This window comes from Vipera berus, assembly GCF_964194415.1.
Source record: "Vipera berus genome assembly, chromosome: 2".
Classification (NCBI taxonomy): Eukaryota; Metazoa; Chordata; class Lepidosauria; order Squamata; family Viperidae; genus Vipera; species Vipera berus.
In genome coordinates, this window is record NC_138203.1 from 182729002 (window position 1) to 182749980 (window position 20979).

The 20979-nt window shown below is 43.8% G+C and overlaps 2 protein-coding genes across 5 annotated transcripts in view; one reads left to right on the top strand and one right to left on the bottom strand.

Annotated features, from left to right (window-relative positions):
* The window catches only part of TNPO2 (transportin 2), a 41632-nt gene extending 40457 nt beyond the window's left edge, over nucleotides 1-1175 (bottom strand). Inside the window, exon 1 of one of the 4 annotated variants that reach the window (XM_081318019.1) lies at nucleotides 1022-1175. Coding sequence is in view for 1 of the 4 variants with exons in the window: in XM_081318018.1 (XP_081174144.1) it covers nucleotides 490-529 (40 nt within the window). In the remaining 3 variants the exon portion in view is untranslated. Of the gene's footprint in view, nucleotides 1-489; nucleotides 567-976 lie in introns of those variants that run through there. The other 3 variants (XM_081318021.1, XM_081318020.1, XM_081318018.1) reach the window with 3 other exon arrangements.
* Nucleotides 1176-8933: 7758 nt separating this feature from the next.
* On the top strand, nucleotides 8934-20132 carry LOC308663249 (RING finger protein 11-like). Its single transcript, XM_081319533.1, has 3 exons — nucleotides 8934-9126; nucleotides 14769-14938; nucleotides 19895-20132. Exons 1-3 carry the CDS (start codon nucleotides 9001-9003, stop codon nucleotides 20064-20066), a joined length of 468 nt encoding a protein of 155 aa, XP_081175659.1. The 5' UTR covers nucleotides 8934-9000; the 3' UTR covers nucleotides 20067-20132.
* Nucleotides 20133-20979: the final 847 nt, after the last annotated feature.

The window sequence follows — 20979 nt, forward strand, 5'->3', positions numbered from 1 at the left end:
GAAAAAACGCTATTCTACCATTCTATAGCAGTTATTTTGATGGGGGGAAAACGGACTAATAAATCAACGGAAACAGTCAGTGCACACTGGACAGAACCCAGGAAAACCCCTTTTTATTATTCCATGATCCCCGCAAGGCAAACTATCAGTAACGATTAAACGAGGCCTCCATGTTAAAAGATTTCTCTCCCAAGTACCGGGAGGAGGGAGGGAGGGAGGGAGGGGGGCCCAGAGGACAATCGCATCCTAAAAAGAAAAGCACTACTTTCTTGCCCTTTCTGAGCTTTGGGAAAGCAGCTGGGCAGTTCTTTTTGGGCAGGGGTCGGCAACCTCGGCTCTTTTATGACTCGTGGACTTCAACTCCCAGAATTCCTGAGCCAGCATAGCTGGCTCAGGAATTCTGGGAGTTGAAGTCCACGAGTCATAAAAGAGCCGAGGTTGCCGACCCCTGTTTTTGGGGGAAGAAGATCCTGAGGGGCTAAGGCGAACCCGCGCTCTCCATCAGCCCAAGGTCTTTTTTGTCTTGCATTTTTGAAGCACATTTCCCGTGCGGTTCCCAAGGCGCTTGCTTCTCTCTCCGCCCGGGGTTCTGCAGCATCACCTCCCCACACAGAGGCACCACGGAAAGCAGCAGCAGCAGCAGCCACCGGAGAGGGGAAAAAAAAAAAACACCTGAGCCCCTTCCCCGAAAAGCCACGGTCGCTCCCGAGACCCCCCACCAGCCGCAACCGAAGCTTTCTGGGTTGCTCCCCGCCAGCCACGCCAGAGAAGCTCTCGGCCGGCAGCGTCGCGCCCACCGACCCACCCCGTTCGAGCACGGCTGGCGTCTCTTCAGACAACCGGGAGTCCGCTCCGCAGCCGGCCCCCTCCTCACAACCCTCCGAGCGCAGCACCTTCAGGCCAGCTTGGGCCGGACTCCTGAAGGCTCTCCTTCACCCAACTCCTGTCTAGGCCAAACCTCGCGCCATCGCCTCACCCTGCAGCTCCTGACCCTCCACCGACCACCCCCGCGGCGAGGTACCTGCCGGCTCCCCGCGTGCCCGGGCTGAGGCCCCGGCGTCAGCTCCGAAGGAGGGAGAGAAAGGAAGGAAGGAAGGAAGGGGGCGGCAAGCCAGAAGCGAACGCTACACGCGGGCTGTGAGCCGGCCCGGCCGCCGTCTTTGCCTGTCACGTGTCCCGGCGCAAACGCGAGAGGAAGCCGAAACCGCTTACGCACGTCGGAGGAAGAAAGTACGTCATGCGGCGTAGCCTAAGAAAGGGCGGTGGCCACGCCCCTTCTTCTGGAGTCTGGGTGCTGTGGTCACGTGGCACAGCCTTACCTTGCCAGGAACGGTCCCAAGCCGGAATGAATGTTATTTCCGAATGGCTTCCTAAAATATCTAGTTTCTAACGAGCAAACTGTTTGTTTTCCATCTACAGGTGATGATCGGCCCTATCTTCACGTCGATTACTAACCCACGATTAACGGAACCCTGGTTCACTGAATTAATCCAATTTCCTGCATCTGCACAGCACTCGTGCGGCTCCGGTTCCAAATAGGCTGCATTAATTATAATAATTATAATAAGTTGGAAGGGACCTTGGAGGTCATCTAGTCCAACCCCCTGCAAAGGCAGGAAACCCTATACCATTTCAGACAAATGGCTGTCCAGTCTCTTCTTGAAAACTTCCAGTGTTGGAGCATTCACCACTTCTGGGGGCAGGTTGTTCCACTGGTTAGTTGTTCTAACTGTCAGGAAGTTTCTCCTTAGTTCTAGGTTGCTTCTCTCCTTGACTAGTTTCCATCCGTTGCTTCTTGTCCTGCTTTCAGGTGCTTTGGAGAATAGCTTGGCTCCCTCTTCTTTGTGGTAGCCCCTGAGATATTGGAACACTGCTATCATGTCACCCCTCACCCTTCTCTTCGTTAAACTACACATACCCAATTCCAGCAACCGTTCCCTATATGTTTTAGCCTCCAGTCCCCCAATCATCTTTGTTGCTCTTCTCTGTACTCTTTCTAGAGTCTCGACATCTTTTTTATATCGTGGTGACCAAAACTGGATGCAGTATTCCAGGTGTGGCCTTACCAAGGCATTGTAAAGTGGTATTAGTACTTCACGTGATCTTGATTCTATCCCTCTGTTAATGCAGCCTAGCACTGTGTTGGCTTTTTTGGCAGCTGCAGCACACTGCTGGCTCGTATTCAAGTGATTGTCCATGACCAAGTAATGGTCTGGGGGGGTAGGCAACCTTGGTTCTTTAATGACACATGGACTTCAACTCTCAGAATTCCTGAGTCAGCATAGCTGGCTCAGGAATTCTGGGAGTTGAAGTCCATGAGTCATAAAAGAGCCGAGGTTGCCTACCCCTGGTCTAACCGCTAGCGGCTTCTTTCCCCCTCCCGAGCCACCAAGCCATAAAGGTTGGGGACTGCTGATCTAGAATATTGTGAGAATTTAATATCCTGTATGTTAGTATCTAATTTTTGGTTCAGCATGCCATGGGCACCATTCCATCGCAAAATACTCTGTGCTTGAAGTAGCAAGTTATGGTAACAAGTCTTTCAGAATCTGTCATCATAAGAAAGGTTAAAAAGCTGTGGAAGGTTGTGCCCAAATGTTTCCTATTAATGGTACTATATATTGCATTGGAGAAGATGACTAAAAAAACAAATAGACTTTAAATCAGAATTGTTTTTGTTAGCAATAATAGGAGCCAATTATGAGAAAGATTGTAGATATCTAATACTACATATAATAACAGCAGCAAGAATTGTATTTGCCCAACATTGGAAAAATGAAAACCTACCAACTGAAGAAGTACTAATTAAGAAAATTCTAGAGTGTGCAGAAATGGATAGATTTGACTTTAAAGATTAAAGAGAAAGAAGACTCTGTGTACTATCAATGGCTAGAAAAATGAGTCAGAGAAAGGAACATGATATGTAATTTTGAATATATAAGAAGTAAGAAGGCTATTGAGTGATTAATTAACATACTGTTTGTGATAATTAACCATATCTATTACTATTAGTTAAATACATGTACCGACACTATGCTGTTTGCTAAATATTCAAAATGTTATTTCAAAAACCCCCAATCCTAACCCAAGACCCAATCCTAATCCCCACAGTTTTTGAACCCGTTTTTACCCTAAGCGTGTAAAAACTAATAAAATCTATATATAAAAAGAATCTGTTGTCATAAGGTTAAAAGATGTGTGGAAGATTGTGCCCAAGTGCTTCCTATTAATGCTACTATATATTACTTTACTTTACTTTTATTAAATTTGTATACCGCCCTTCTCCCGAAGGACTCAGGGCTGTTAACAGGGCATATATAAATAACAATACAAAAATTAAAAAGGAATTAAATGCCCAATTAAAAATTACAATAACAATAAAAGCAATAAAAGACCCATTAAAAACCCTAACGTTCCCCATCAGGCCAGACCAGCTAGTTCAAATAAGTGGGTCTTCAGCCCGCGCCGGAAGGAGCGAAGGTCCGATGCCATCCAGAGCTCAACCGGCAGTTGGTTCCATAACGCTGGAGCACCCACAGAGAAGGCCCTCCCCCTGGGGGCCACCAGTCGACATTCCCTGACTGGAGGCACCCTGAGGAGGCTCTCTCTGTGGGCACGCACAGGGCGGAGGGGAATTGACGCCGGCAGCAGGTGGTCCTCGAGGTACCCCGGACCCATGCCATGTAAGGACTTGAAGATCATAACCAAAACCTTGAACCTCACCCGGAAGGCAACTGGTAACCAATGTAGCTCGCAGAGCAAAGGTGTAACATGGGAGTATCGGGAAACTCCCAAGACAACTCTCGCGGCCGCAGTCTGTACCAGTTGGAGCCTCCGAGTGGTCTTCAAGGGAAGCCCCATGTAAAGAGCATTGCAGTAGTCCAGGCGAGAGGTCACGAGCGCATGAGTGACCGTACACAGGGCATCCCGGTCCAGATAGGGCCGCAACTGGCGCACCAGGTGAACCTGGGCGAAAGCCCCCCTAGTCACGGCCACTATATGGTCTTCCAGAGTAAGTCGTGAATCTAGGAGGACTCCCAAGTTGCGAGCCATATCCACGGGGGGGTAAGGACTCACCCCCCATAAGAAGAGATGGAATATTTTGAATGTCCCGGGATGCCGGAATGCACAGCCACTCAGTCTTGTCAGGGTTGAGCTGAAGTCTGTTCCTCCCCATCCAGGCCCGAACCGCCTCCAGGCAACGGGACATCACATCGAGGGCATCACTGGGGTAGTTTGGGGTCGAAATGAAAAGTTGGGTATCATCAGCATACTGATGATACCCAACTCCAAAACCACGAATGATCTCACCCAGCGGTTTCATGTAGATGTTGAACAGGAGAGGAGAGAGGACCGACCCCTGAGGAACTCCACAAGCGAGAGTCCTAGGGGTCGACCTCTGCCCCCCTGCCAACACCGACTGCGAGCGTCCCAGGAGATAGGAGGAGAACCACTGAAGAACTGTGCCTCCCACTCCCAATCCCCTGAGACGCCGCAGCAGGATACCATGGTCGATGGTATCGAAAGCCGCCGAGAGGTCTAATAGGACAAGGACAGAGGAATGTCCTCTGTCCCGAGCCCTCCAGAGATCATTCACCAGAGCGACCAATGCCGTCTCCGTGCTGTACCCGGGCCTGAAACCCGATTGGAACGGGTCTAGATAATCCGCTTCATCCAGGACCAGGGGAAGCTGATGCGCCACCACACTCTCAACAACCTTCACAAGAAAGCAAAGGTTGGAGACCGGACGAAAGTTGTTCAGAACAGCTGGGTCCAGAGCAGGCTTCTTGAGGAGAGGTCTCACCACCGCCTCCTTCAAGACGGCGGGGAAATTACCCTCACTCAACGAAGCAGATATAACTGCCTGGAACCAGCCTCGTGTCCTCTCCCGAGCTGCATAAACCAGCCAAGAAGGGCACGGGTCCAATAAACATGTGGTGGAGCTCAGCCTCCCCATAATCCTGTCCACTTCCTCAGGGGTTACAGAATCAAACTCCTCCCAGATATTATAGTCTTTAGATCTGCATCCCACAGGAAAAACCAGAGGAATGAGACAGTCTTCTATAAAGTAAAGCAGCGTGTTTTCAGGTTTTTGTTTCTGTACTGATTTAACAGCATGGAGACACATAATGGATGTCCCTAGCTGATAGAAAACTTACAGTATTATCTCTCTGAAGTTGAACTCTCACTTTATATTTGCAAGTATGTTATCCTGACATCTTTTATCTGTCACATATATGTGTACTGACAACAATGACCTCACATTTGAAATAGTTTGGTGTGAGTATCAAACAACTATTTTCTGAGCAGGTAATGGAACTTTACAAACAAAATGATTTTGTTCAGCATTTTAATTGCTACAAACTACTTGCTTTAACCAATTACTGTATTGTGACTTGTTGCAACTACAGGTTTAAACTATGTGAACAGAGTGATTCATGTTTAAATATTTTTATTCTGTTAATGACTCAGGGATAGAACACTTTAAAAATAGTGATTGTAATTACACCATGACAAATTGCTTTAGTTTCATGGGTTCATACAACACATTCAAAGCAATCTAATTTTAATCTAACCTGTTGCACAAATTCAGAAAATGCACAAATGCTGATATAAGTACTGTCATCTTACAGGACTAGGAGCCAAATATGTGAAATAAAATTTGGAGAATATTCATATCTAACCTAGATTACATCCTATTTACATTAGGATATAGCCTTTCTCTTTTAAAGAATCTCAGTGTTAAAACCTACAATAATGTAATTATTTAAATAGACAGGTAGAACCTTCCCCTCATAAAATACCAACAAAAACTTCTTACGTCAAAGCATTGCCAATGTTAGAGATTCTTTATGAACCGTTCAGAAGAAAACCAAGCTCAGCCAATATCAAGATCCCAAAGTAGTTGTGTGTTGATTGACAGGAGTTATAGAAAACAGGAAAATAATTCAAGCAAGAGATTTGCCCAAACTGATGGCTTCATAAAGAGTGTCTGAAGAATGTATGAAGATGCTCTATGTTTTCTTAGTCAACCACTAGGATCAAATGTTACCCATTAGAAGCATTATTTAAATCTCAGGAATGAAAATGCTTCTACGTAGCAAAAAATTATAATGCAAGTAATTGCCACTGTTTTAATATTGTAATAATCATAATAGTAAAGTTGTAAGGGACCTTGGAGGTCATCTAGTCCAACCCCCTGCTCAGGCAGGAAACCCTATACCATTTCAGACAAATGGCTGTCCAGTCTCTTCTTAAAAACTTACAGTGTTGGAGCATTCACAGCCTCTGGAGGCAGGTTGCTCCACTGGTTAATTCTTCTAACTGTCAGGAAGTTTCTCCTTAGTTCTAGGTTGCTTCTCTCCTTGATTAGTTTCCATCCATTGCTTCTTGTCCTGCCTTCAGGCACTCTGGAGAATAGTTTGACTCCCTCTTCTTTGTGGCAGCCCGAGATATTGGAACATGGCTGTCATGTTCCTAGTCCTTCTCTTCATTAAACTAGACATACCCAATTCCAACAGCCGTTCCTTATATGTTTTAGCCTCCAGACCTCTAATCATCTTTGTGGCTCTTCTCTGTACTCTTTCTAGAGTCTCGACATCTTTTTTACATCGTGGTGACCAAAACTGGGTGCAGTATTCCAGGTGTGGCCTTACCAAGGCATTGTAAAGTGGTATTAGTACTTCACGTGATCTTGATTCTATTCCTCTGTTAATGCAGCCTAGCACTGTGTTGGCTTTTTTGGCAGCTGCAGCACACTGCTGGCTCATATTTAAGTGATTGTCCACTAGGACTTCAAGATCCCTCTCACAGTTACTACTATTGAGCAAGGTACCCCGTATACTATACTTGTTTTTTTTTTTTTTGCCTAAATGTAGAACCTTACTTTTTTCACCATTGAATTTCATTTTGTTAGATAGCGCCCAGTGTTTAAGTCTGTCCAGATCCTCCTGTATCTTAAGACTGTCTTCTGGAGTGTTGGCTATTCCTGCCAGCTTGGTGTCATTGCAAATTTAATGAGTTCCCCATCTATCCCCTCATCCAAATCGTTGATGAAGATGTTGAAGAGCACTGGGCCCAGAACAGAGCCCTGGGGCACCCCACTACACACTTCCTTCCATGTAGATGCAGTTCCATTGAGGACCACACGCTGAGTACGGCCAGTCAGCCAGCTACGAATCCATCTGGTGGTGATGCTATCTAAACCACATTTTTCTATCTTATCAAGTAGTAGATTGTGATCTACTTTATCAAATGCCTTACTGAAGTCCAAGTAAATTATATCTACAGCATTCCTCTGGTCCACTAGTTTTGTCACTTGGTCAAAGAATGCAATAAGATTTGTCTGGCATGATCTGTTTTTGACAAACCCATGTTGGCTTTTAGTGATAACTTTGTTCGCATCAAGGTGTTCGCTGATTTGTTGTTTGATTATCTTTTCCAGAATCTTCCCAGGTATTGAGGTCAGGCTGATAGGTCTGTAGTTTCCTGGATCTATTTTTTTCCTTTTTTGAAGATGGGAACTACATCAGCTCTCTTCCAGTCCTCTGGTAGTTCCCCAGTGCTCCAGGATCTTTGAAAAATATAGTTCAGTGGTTCTGAGATCACATCTGCCAGTTCCTTGAGAACCTTGGGGTGTAATCCATCTGGTCCTGGTGATTTGAACTCGTCTAGACTGGACAGGGACGCGGTGGCTCAGTGGGTTAGGACGCTGAGCTTGTCGATCAGAAGGTCGGCAGTTTGGCGGGTCGAATCCCGAGTGCCGCGTAACAGAGTGAGCGCCTGTTACTCGTCCCAGCTTCTGCCCACCTAGCAGTTCGAAAGCACGTAAAAATGCAAGTAGAAAAATAGGGACCACTATGGTGGGAAGGTAACAGCGTTCCGTGCGCCTTTGGCGTCTAGTCATGCCGGCCACATGACCACGGAGACGTCCTCGGACAAACGCTGGCTCTTCGGCTATGAAACGGAGATGAGCACCGGCCCCTAGAGTCGGAAACGACTAGCACGCATGTGCGGGGGAACCTTTACCTTTACCTTTACTTAGACTGGACAGGTGCTCACTTACCATTTTCTTGCCTATCTTAACTTGCGTTTCTATTCTGTTTTTTACGGCACTGGTTTTGGTAGGTTGGTCTGTTTTTCCCCTTTGTGTAAAGACAGATGCAAAAAATGAGTTAAATAGTTCTGCTTTCTCCCTGTTGCTTGTCACCTTCTTGCCACTTTCACCCACTAATAGTCCAATCATTTCCTTCACTTTTTTCTTGTTTTTTACATGTTGAAAGAAGCTTTTTTGTTATTTTTGACTTTGGTTGCAAGCCTTAGTACATTTTGAGTCTTAGCTTTCCTCATTTTGTCTTTGCAGGCTCGGGCTATTTGTTGATATTCTGACTTAGTTACGTGCCCCTCTTTCCACTTTCTATACTTGTCCTTTTTATCTTTCAATTTATCAGAGAATTCTTTATACTGGTTTCTTTTGAGAGCTGTTATTTTTCCTCTTTGTTGGTATTGTGCTAGACTGGGCTTTTATTATCTCACTTTTCAAAATTTCCCAAGCTTCTTGCGTTGTTTTCCCCTTCCCAAGCTCTAAGTTTATTGAAATTAGCTCTCTAGTTTGACTACATCTAAAAAAATCAGAGAGATGGGGGCTGTTCAGTAGCTTTATCACTACTACGCATAAAACTACATATTTTAAACACCATACAGTAAGAGCAGATTATTTATTGTATGGCGGTTCCTGTCTTATTCAGCATCAGCTTGAAAGGGAAAGGAGGCAGTAAGCGTACAGAACGGTACTACGCCTATCTTCCGTCTCCCTCTCTACCCTCAAGAGAAAGAGGTCTTTATCGCAAGCGCAGACTTCCGCGGAGCTGAGAACTACATTTCCCGTCATGCTAAGCGAGGTTCCCCCCCTTTTCCCCTGCCGCCACTCCCCCCTCCCTCTAGAGCTGGTAGACGGAGGTTGGCTGGGCCGGTCCCGGCAGTGGCCCGGAGCGGGCGGGCATGGGGGGCTGCCTCTCCTCGCAGGCAGCTGATGATCTGTCGCTACTCAACGATTCTACCGGTGATGGGGCGAGTCTTGGGCCTGGAGACCCACCACCCCTCCCTGACCCGCCGCCCCCCTACCAGGTACCGCGTGGGGTGGGGAAGGGAGCCACGAAGCCCTGGGGCTGATGATGCTCCCATGCTCTCGCCAGTTGGGGTCAGCTTTGAGTAACCCGCGTGGGGCTGGCGTGCAGACGAGAGGGAGGAATTCGGGTGACATTCGGGAACGTCGCGACTCGGGGGCAAGTAACGCGAGATGGACTGGGGGGTGGCCGGAGCCATGATGGAGAACTTGACTCGGTCCATGAACTAGACCACAGGTAGGCAACCTCGGCTCTTTTATGACTCATGGACTTCAACTCCCAGAATTCCTGAGCCAGCTTGGCTGGCTCAGGAATTCTGGGAGTTGAAGTCCATGAGTCATAAAAGAGCCGAGGTTGCCTACCCCTGAACTAGACGGTAGGACATAAGGACAGATGTTCCTGCAGTGTTGACCCTCTGCTCATTCCGCAGATGCTACAAGGATGAGTTCATTTAGTGAGGACCGGCTTTGTTGCACAGCATTGACCATGGCTTGGAAACATGGTTTTAAACTTGGGGTGGCTCTTAGAGGAGGCTTTTCTTATGCAGTTGTGGTTCTACCTTGTTTGTGAAAATTTAGACTCCAGCCAGAAAATGACGTCTTCTTGTTGTAACCTTCCTGTGTTTTCTCATTACTTCCTGTTTTACCCCCTTATTATGGAATACCTTTTAAGGAGAAAAATATAAAATATCACCTGCACAATACTGTTTTTGTGCTATGAACCATCAGTGTGGAAGCTCCCTTGGGTGAAGAGAAAACTATTGCCTTGTTAACACTTGGGCCGCTGTGAGTATAGGCCAGTCTATATTTGGACTCCTGTAATTACTCTTCCTGATCAGAAAAAGAAATCCTATGAAACATAAATTAATGGAATTAAGCTAGGTAATGGTCAATATTCTAAATAAAGAACTAGGAACTGTCATTCAGCTATGGAAAAACACTAACTTATTACAAGAAATGGAAAGCTGTTGGGCTAATTTTTTAGAGAATGTAATGGACCTTTGCGGTGGGGGCTTCCAGATAAAGACCACCTAGTACCAACTAGTAGGAACTGTGCAATCATTTTGTCTTTTATTTTTTAAATATATTGTATGTATAGGGAAAAAAGGAAGTAGAAAACACAGGAAACCCAAAGGTGATTTTTCAAAAGGCAACTGGACTTTTGTTTTTCCTTGAACATGTTTCCCTTCTCATCCAAGAAACTTCTTCAGTTCTGTTCAGTTTCAAAGAAAAACACAAGTCCAGTTGCCTTTTGAAAAAGCACTTTTGGAACAACTGTGACCTGGACGACTGAGACTTTCTGCATACAAAACACAGAAAAGTTACAAAAGAAAGCTGTTACTGGATTTCCTGTAACATCATGAACGAGACAGGAAGAAAGACAACAAATACACACACACACACACACACACGTTCATCAAAGAATCAGGCGTGACTGCAACTGCATCAATATTTATTGCTAGCAAACCTAGGTTAACATATCGAATGGTCTGCACTGAACTCATAATCAGCATAAAATACTCAACATGCAGGCTGTTTATGGACTAAAAGGGATATTGTGGAAGTATAAAACACGATAAAAAATCTGTTTGGAGGAAGAAGGGAACAGCTACACTAACTTTACTGTCTTGTTGAGTGAAAGCATTTGATCTTTTTCATCTATGGAGAGACAGCTTTTTACTTAAAATTATATGTGGAGATGTAGGTGTCGGGTATGAGGAAGAATGGGAATAGATTAGGTCATTTCATTCAAATTAAGATACACCTTTCTGTCACCATTATTCCCTTATACGTGGTATTTGGAGGCATGATGCCTCTGACCCACATGTAATGTTGAATTTCATAAAAACTGTCCTCCATGAATTTAGTCAATCCCCTTTAAAAAGTGTCAAAGCTAGTGGTTGTGTCACCTTCTACAAATTATATATTGTATGAAATATTTGTTTTTTCTGTCTAAATCTCTTTCATGTCAGCAGCATTGGATGACATGGTATTGGTAAGGCCACACCTGAAATACTGCATCCAGTTTTGGTCACCACGATGTAAAAAAGATGTCGAGACTCTAGAAAGAGTACAGAGAAGAGCAACAAAGATGATTGGGGGACTGGAGGCTAAAACATATAGGGAACGGTTGCTGGAATTGGGTATGTGTAGTTTAACGAAGAGAAGGGTGAGGGGTGACATGATAGCAGTGTTCCAATATCTCAGGGGCTACCACAAAGAAGAGGGAGCCAAGCTATTCTCCAAAGGACCTGAAAGCAGGACAAGAAGCAACGGATGGAAACTAGTCAAGGAGAGAAGCAACCTAGAAATAAGGAGAAACTTACTGACAGTTAGAACAACTAACCCAGGGGTCGGCAACCTAAAAAAGGAAAAGAGCCACCGGGAACCGGTTCCATCACAAATTAAAAAAACTGGGAGCCGCGTGCGTGTGTCCATGCACGCGCATGCGCAAAAAACGTTTTGCGCATGTGCGGACGCACGCGGTTGCCATTTTTTAAAAAAGAGATGGAACCGGTTCCCGGTTGCCCGACGGCGACGGCCCGTCTGCAAAGCTGCCGCTTTCGGCAGCTTTGCAGACGGGCCGCGGCAGCTTCCTCAAAGAGCGGCACCGCTGCCCGTTCGTGCGAAGGTACGCACGCACCTCTCCAAAGGTTTGGGGAGGTGCGCGCGCAGCTCCGCCCATTCGGGGAGGTGCGCGCGCACCTCTCGGAACGGGCCGCGGCGTCGCTCTTTGAGGAAGCTGCCGTGGCCCATCTGCAAAGCTGCCGCTTTCGGCAGCTTTGCAGACGGGCCGCGGCAGCTTCCTCAAAGAACGACGCCGCGGCCCGTTCGTGCGGAGGTACGCGCGCACCTCTCCAAAGGTTTGGGGAGGTGCGCGCGCACCTCCGGTCGTTCGGAGAGGTGCGCGCGCACCTCTCGGAACGGGCCGCGGCGTCGCTCTTTGAGGAAGCTGCCGTGGCCCATCTGCAAAGCTGCCGCTTTCGGCAGCTTCCTCAAAGAACGACGCCGCGGCCCGTTCGCGCGGAGGTACGCGCGCACCTCTCCAAAGGTTTGGGGAGGTGCGCGCGCAGCTCCGCCCATTCGGGGAGGTGCGCGCGCACCTCTCGGAACGGGCTGCGGCGTCGCTCTTTGAGGAAGCTGCCGTGGCCCATCTGCAAAGCTGCCGCTTTCGGCAGCTTTGCAGACGGGCCGCGGCAGCTTCCTCAAAGAGCGACGCCGCGGCCCGTTCGCGCGGAGGTACGCGCGCACCTCTCCAAAGGTTTGGGGAGGTGCGCGTGCACCTCTCCAAACGGGCGGTGCCACTCTCCATTTGGAGAGGTGCGCGCGCACCGGGCGGCTGGGAGCCGCAGAAGACGGCTCAAAGAGCCGCATGCGGCTCCGGAGCCGAGGGTTGCCGACCCGTGAACTAACCAGTGGAACAACCTGCCTCCAGAGGTGGTGAATGCTCCAACACTGGAAGTTTTTAAGAAGAGACTGGACAGCCATTTGTCTGAAATGGTATAGGGTTTCCTGCCTTAGCAGGGGGTTGGACTAGATGACCTTCAAGGTCCCTTCCAACTTATTATTATTATTATTATTACTCCTAAATGGTGTCTCAAAGATGCTTTTTTCACGAGGCACCTGGACTTCCTTTTTTTTTCTTTGAAGACCTTTCACTTCTCATCCAACTCAGAGCTGAAGAAGCTTCTTGGATGAGAAACGAAACATCTTCAAAGAAAAAGATGCGGGTTGTGATATCTGAAATTAATCATAAAGAAATGGATAGTTGTCGACTATTGTTTATTCAGGGTTTGAAGCTATGAAGAAGGTTAACATTTAATGGCTACAACCGTGGTTCTCAACCTTTTCTTCCCCACAGACTCCCTTTAAATGCCTTTTGTGGCCACAGACCATGACCACGGATCACCAAGACTTAAAATTCAAATCATAACATTTCTTCAAGCTTTCACAGACCTACTGCAATGACATTGTGGTCCCCTACAATGTACTGGGTTACAGTACATGTTAATTCATGGTTACTTGATTCACAGCTTACTCAATTGACTGGATTCATACAATACACTAAACCATCCATTTAATTATGGGTCATGTTCATATTACATCCTATGCCAAAAACTAACCATTCTCTTTAAGCAAGGCATGAACAATTTGTGCAGTAAGTAGCAGGGAATGGAATAATGCAATAACTCCCTTTACATTGTTTATAGTGGATGTTTAAAAAGAGACTGTACATGTGAGTAAGGATTTACAAGGACAATTCAACATTCAGCTGAAATAAATAGGCAGAGATTAATAAAGACTGATGTTTAAAAAGACGAAACCCAAGCCAGTTTTGTGGAATTCATTACTGCATAATTGTACAGCACAGATTGCTTTTTAAAAAAAATAAATACATTTTATGATCCTAAGGGTTCAAATGCAGCGGTTGTGTATGTCAGCCTTTTCCAGCTTGTTACCTTCCATAATTATTAGGCTGTGTCTCCCATGATTCCCCAAGCCATGCTGACTAGTATTTGTGGAAGCCTTGGTGGAGCAGTGGGCTAATGCCTCCTTAAGTAACACCAGCTGCCTGCAATTATTGCAGGTTCGCATCCCACCAGGCTCAAGGTTGACTCAGCCTTCCATCCTTCCGAGGTAGGTAAAATGAGGACCCAGATGGTTGGGGGCAATAAGCTGACTTTGTAATAATGCCGCTTGTGGGGGGCGAAAGCCCTAATAAGCAGGCATAGACATAGAATGAAGGCTATTGCTAAGCACATTTGATTTGTGCTTAGATTGTAAGCCGCCCTGAGTCTTCGGAGAAGGGCGGGATATAAATGGGATTAAAATAAAATAAAAAATAAAATGTTCCCATATGTTGAGAAGACATCAAGTTACATGTACTACATGTTGACTGCTAGTGTATAGTTGCTTCTGCTATTCTTACTGTGTAAATTTTAATTATTAATTATTGGACCAACTACAAAATTAAGCTGAATGTTGACTTCAACCAGCACTGTAATTCTTGTGTCCTCCTGAAATTTTGAATGGAGTAGTGCTACTTAGGATTTCTGTGTACGATATAGAACATTTTGTGCTTGTTTGTTACCTAATTTGCCTCATAAGTTCAAAATAAAGTGATTCAGGAAAAATGCACTTATTAATACCAGAAAGAAATTGGGAAATTATCTTTGTATGCTAATAAAATCAAAATGTTTGCTCTAAATGCAAGACTAGAAAGCAAGTAGGGGATCCACTCATTAGTGGTGAATTAATGGCTTGCATGGTTCATAACAGATGTGTGTACTATAGAAAAAAAGGAGCTTTTCTGACATTTGAAACAGCTGACTGATCCTGTAGAAAAGCTTCAGACAGTCATTAGAAAACTTATTTTAGCCCATCTGGCATACCACAATATTATCTTACAGTCCAGCCCTCTTGTGTCAAAACGATAAATAGCTGTATGTGTCAGTGTAGGATTTCTCTGGATTATTTTCATTTGTTACCGTGGGAGCATGTTAAAGGAGTATTTTAAATTTTTTTAGCAATCTGAGAGAAAAGGGAATTGTTGCTTGTATTATGATGTGTAATTATGAATCCATGTAACAAGTTACTTATGAGAATAGTAAATGTTCAGCCACACTGTTGTCTGACTTTCTAGGATCACACTCCAATTCCAGTGTATCATCCAACGCCTAGCCAGGCACGTCTTGCCACACAACTAACAGAAGAGGAGCAGATACGGATAGCTCAAAGGATTGGACTAATTCAGCACCTTCCTAAAGGAATATTTGATCCAGGCTCAGAGCCATCAGAAAAGAAAATCAAAGAGTATGTTTCTATGCACAATGCTTTAAATGTATCTTGTAAAGTCAGAACAAACCTTGAAAATATTATAGTAATTAATTGCTAATGAATGCAATAATATCCTTTAGAATTTACTGACTTTATGCAGAAATGGCCCTCCCAAATGCGACAGAAATATGTTGTGCTTTGTTTTTATTAATTTATTTACAATATTTATATAGCTGTTCATCTCACCCAAAGTAACTTTGGGCAGCTTACAAACTTTTCCTGCTTTGTTTCTTTTAAGAAAACAGATTACTGCTTCCCTAAAGAAAAACTGCACTTAATATAGGCATTCTGCTAGATAACAGAGGATGTGATGCGTTGTGAATCTTTCCAGAAATTGTACTTAAGCTCTTTATTCCCAAAGTCATCAACACAGCAGTGCTTCATTATAGGTCTTATGCTAAACTCTTAATAAATTATTAATTACAGGTAATTCTCAATTAGTGACCACAATTGGGAGTGGCTACTCCATAAGTAAGCTTACAGTCGCTAAGAGTAAAATCATGTGACTGTGATGGGCTTACATTACTTTTCATTTGGTCATTAAGCAAATCACCCCAGTCTTAAGACATCACATGACCACAACTTCCAATTTTACCTGCGTATTCTCCATTAACTACTTGTGAGAAGCCAGTAGTGAAGCAAGTCAATGCTGATCATGTGATCACTGTACATTGTGATGGTCAATAATGCATGCCGATTAGAAAGTGCCCCAATGGTGATTGTGTCACCATGGACATTGCGACAGTTACAGTATAAATACAAGGATTGATCAAAAAGCTGTTTTTTATATCATCATCATTTTGAATGGTGACTATACAAGGCAGGTAAGGTAAGTGACAACCACCTGTAATGAGCTGCATGTTTCTGAACTTTCTCTGTTAAATTTGTTGGAGTATAATTCTCATCACGGACAGTCAAAATGATCCAGAAATTTGAACTGTGCTTTTTTGCAGAACAGTATTTATTTCAGAATCTCAGTATTACTGAAAACGTGAAGGAAAATTTGATGATGGTATATTTGAAGTGGGGAAAAAAAGCCATTACTACTATTATATATACATTAGCTTTGATTTCTTAGATATGAGTATACTGTACAGTAAGGCATTTTTTAAAAAAGGTAGAATATATTAACTATGTTAATAGGGACTGGGACTGGACATTGTCAAGTGATGTCATAAGGTATGACTTCATGTGACTTTAACAACAATTGTCAGCTGCCAAATCCTGCATAGTCACAGCATCCCATGGTCATGGGAACATCATTTGTGATCTCCTGACAACTTTCCCATTGACTTTGCTTGAATTGTGATCACATGACCAGGGGGACACTGCAATGGCTGCAATTATGAGGCTCCATTGAAAGTCCCCCTTGTTCAGCAAAGTCATAATTTTGAACACTAACTGAGTGGCTATTCAGTGAAGATTATCTATAAAGCAACAAGTTTTGTTCTTAGTTGCTGAAGGTGATGCCCATAGCATAGGCAAAGCAAGTAGTCCTCACTTACTGACTGCCTCATTCATGGTTATACCACGATGAAAAAGTAATGTACAACTTTTGTGGGTCTGTAAAACAAAGGAAAGCTGAAGCAATGTCATAAGCATAGTTGTGGTTTCACTCATTTAATGCCTGAGTTGCCAGCCCTAATTGTTTTTATCTTACGTTAGAAGATTTCCTAACATATAAGCACCTGTTGTAGAATTACTTACACTTCCCAGTCAGGCTATCCCATTGGAAATGCCTCAGACTGTATACAGGAAGAACAAATTCAAGTTCAAAGTACTATTCTTGGGACTGGCCTTGGTATCCAGGGTATTTACTAGAGAGATGGCAATGATGGTCCCTCATTTTATCTTAGAATGAATTGTTTATCAGAGTACCTTTTGTAGAGAAACCAATTAACAGCCTGATATTGATGCTTTGATACCTCCACGAGCATGATTTCATGGTGAATTTCACTAAGAGCTCATTCATATTATTAAAGCAGATCACAATCAGCAGGAGGGAGAGAAAATACTTGTCTCAGGAGAACACCCTCAAGGTTTGAAAAGTGTAAGGGCTAACCTATAGAAGGCCAACCCTCAGGATGCTGGCAAGATTACAAGGATAATAAACTCTCGATTCAGTACCGTAGGCCCAATTCCATTCCAGATCACTCCAGTTGTTCCTTCCAGCCTAGACCCAATCCCATCTGCACAAGACAATGCCAAGCAAGGTAACCCAATCATTGCATTGGTGGCTAATCATAAATTGGCAGAGGGAAAGCCATTTGGCTTTCTGATCAAATCATCAACAGAAGCTATCCTAATGAGGTGGGGAGCCTAATTCTCAAATAGGTTAATGCAGAAATTATGGTCCCATCATAGTTTAGTATTGTTTACTAACAAATGGAATAAGATTATAGGAATGCCTCTGAAGGCATTTTCACACTAGATAAATTGGTGTCATATGGACAACGTTATGACCAAAGCCTATATGGGATGGCTAGAAATCATGGGGCTTCTGAGGAAGATGTACAGCTACTGTAATTTATTATTTATTTATTATTTATTAATTCCATTTATATCCCGCCCTTCTCCGAAGACTCAGGGCGTCTTACAAGCTTAGCAGTAGCCTTCATTCTATGTATATGCCTGCTTATTAGGGCTTTCACACACACCCCAAGCGGCATTATTACAAAGTCAGCTTAATTGCCCCCAACAATCTGGGCCCTCATTTTACCTACCTCAGGAGGATGGAAGGCTGAGTCAACCTTGAGCCTGGTGGGATGCGAACCTGCACTAATTGCAGGCAACTGGTGTTACTTAAGGAGGCATTAGCCCACTGCTCCACCAAGGCAACAAATATATATCTATGCTCTATATCAGCAGAGATTACTAAACAGTATAACCAATTCATCAGTGCTTGAATTAAGGGGAGTGGATCCTTTACTGAGATGTTTCACTACAATTTACATGAAAATCCCCCTTAGGTGACCTGTTCATAACAGTGAACAACACACAAGTGAAATGTTCTTCCCAATTTTCAGAAAATAGAGCAGGGGATCAGTTTCCTAATGGCCTCTTGATCAGAAAGGCTACCTATGTTTGATTGATATTGACCCAAATTATCTAGAGTGATATTCAAGGTGAATATGCACAAGGTATTGGGTAATTTTTATTCCATTCTGGCCCAGGAGATGCAGTTCTCCACCCAAAAGGGGACTAGTAATGATTGCATATGACATCTCTTGAAAGCACGCTAGCATTTGAAGTTGATTACCTAGTTACGAACTAGCTACAATTTTGCATCAAGAAATTTAATGAGAATCCAGTTACGACTAAATCTGTCAACTGATTTGGTCTGCTTTTAATAGGTGGTGTAAAATAGTTGTAGTAGTAACACAAATCATAGAAGTATAAAAATTCATACAAAGGGGGCCGAGAGAGGTTTTGCGTATACTCTGTTAATTCAAAGTGTGCTAAAACTGGGTTCCTGTTTCATGGCTAAAGTCAGTTCCACGTTTCACCAGGCATAAAAAACTACCTGTTTTTCTGCCCCAGACCTTTCCACTCCAAGAGGACTAACCAACACAAAACATCAATAGAAATATATATATATATATGTACCTCAGTGTTGAACTGTTGAATCCTTTTCTTGCAGACATTTCATTACTTGACTATGTAATATCAGTGCTAGTGAGACTGGGGTTTCCTCCTGTTCATATACAGTAGCAGCCCTGCCAATGTTGGCGGGATGTATGATGGTAGGTAGGACAGACAGGCAAAAAACTAGCAGAGCACATCTGTGAACACCAACCAGAGCAGTCAGAAGACACAATGAAAATTCCTTCATCTCACAACACATTACCAAACTCAATCATAGCTTCAATTGAGAAACTCAGCATTCTAGATCAAAAACTAAGGAATTCCTGGAAGTTTGGTATTCTGATAAATTTCTGGAACCTTGGTATTCAGCCATCGGTAGACACGTAGAGATAAACCACTTTTACACACCAATCAAAAGAGGCATTAAAAAGGAAACAGAAAGATTAGAACATATCCTCTCCAGCAACCAATACCCAAATAAACAGAGATTAACTCCAGACAAACAAGCAGAAAATAATACTCTAATTGAGGAACTACCAAGGGAAAAAACCAACAACCCCACTAACACTGGCAGGGCAAGCTATTGCATATAAATAAGGCAAACCCTACACTCGCTAGCACTGATGATTTTACCTAGTGGGGTAGTGAAATATTTGGAAGTAAACAACCAAACTCAAGACAGCAACACAACAAAAGTAGCTGTGTGCAGGAAAAGGCACTAAAAATATATCAAACATACTTTACTAGTATGGAAGATTAATAACCAATTTGCTTCCTATAGAGTAGGAATTCTGGAGAGATAAGTTAAACAGTCCATCAGCTAGTAAGCTAGAGTATATTGATTGCTCTGGCATTTAAGCCAGAGTTGGGTGATACCTGCATCAACAGTGTTAATTGCTGTTTTGGATAGTACATTTGTGGTTATTGTGACACTGATATGGAGAATGGGATGGGAGTGGATTAAACCAGTGATATTCTGATCTCCTGGCTAACAGAGTAAACTAGAAATCTAGAACCCTAATAACGTTAAAAATCTTCATTCTTTGTAATTTTTTGTGAGTCTAGAATATGTTGCTTATACATGGAAGAAAGCAGCATAGTTCTTGCAAGTTTCCACCTGGAAAAAATAACAGGGGAACTTTCAAATATCATAAATTAAATTCAGTGCAGGAGGTTGATGTTATACTTTAAAGCTGAATGTATGGCAAAACAATATAGCAACTAGTCTTTTACAGTTGTATTGAAATTTACCAAGCAGCAAATTGGGCAGGAAATAGAAGCAAGATGGCTGGGGAACCATCTTGCAACCTTTGTATTAGCATTCAGTTTCTCTTTTTACTTCTCTAGGTGTGTAATCTGTATGCTGGATTTTGTATATGGAGATCCCATCCGATTCCTGCCTTGTCTACACATCTACCATGTAAACTGCATTGATGACTGGCTGATGCGCTCATTCACATGTCCTTCTTGCATGGAGCCAGTGGATGCTGCTCTGCTCTCCTCCTATGAGACTAACTGAGGTGGCTTTGGGCCCTGCTCTTGTTCATGCTTCCAGGCTGTTGATATATTGGGGGCCTGGGATGTGGGACATTATTTGCACAATTCTGGGTACACCAAAGAAACCGGTCCCAGCCCCTACGGACACATGCAGCCAGGCTGGCTGTATTAAAGGATGATTTGTGCCATATTTTGAGTGTTCTATCCAGGTTATGGGGGGGGGGGAAGGGTTGGAAGGAAACAGGGAATGGCAGAACTAACACTTTCCTTCCACCCTACTCACAATTTAGTTTTGTAGAAAATCAAGATTCTTTGACCCAATTATCGACCCTCATACCACTGGAAGTCCCTGTTTAAGCTATTGAGTACAGTTGTAGGAAACTGTAGTGGAATTCTTACGTGTTTGTGATGCTGAAGATGATCTCTTAAGGTTTTACAAATTAAGAGAAATTCTAAGGCTATTATACCAGCTCTGGTCAGTTCATGGGGGAAAAACCCGGGCATTTTATGTTTGGGCCACTATTGAAAATTCATCTATCAGTACGAGTACGCAATGCAGAAAACAAGGCTTAGAAGCTAGTTAGCTACTTACCTAGGGTAGCTTGAAGCTGCAACATTTGCTAGGGAAGGAGACTGAACCTGTTCTTGTTGCTTTTGGAAGTGCTTCGTTTTAAAGATTGGTGTTTTAGTTAAGAGAAAAGGATACTATTTCCTTGCTCTTTTCTCCTCCATCACGTAAGAGTTTTATCTATTTTGAAGAATTGTATGGTGCCTCTTCTCAAACCCCTGTAGGGCAAGCAGATACTCCACCTAATGCTCATTCACCAGACTAGGAGAGTGTGACATAGATATAACAGATTTTGAAAGCAATAATTTCACTCAATCTTCATTAGGGTGAAGTTCACTGGAAGGAGCAAGGATGGGCTAAGTGCAGA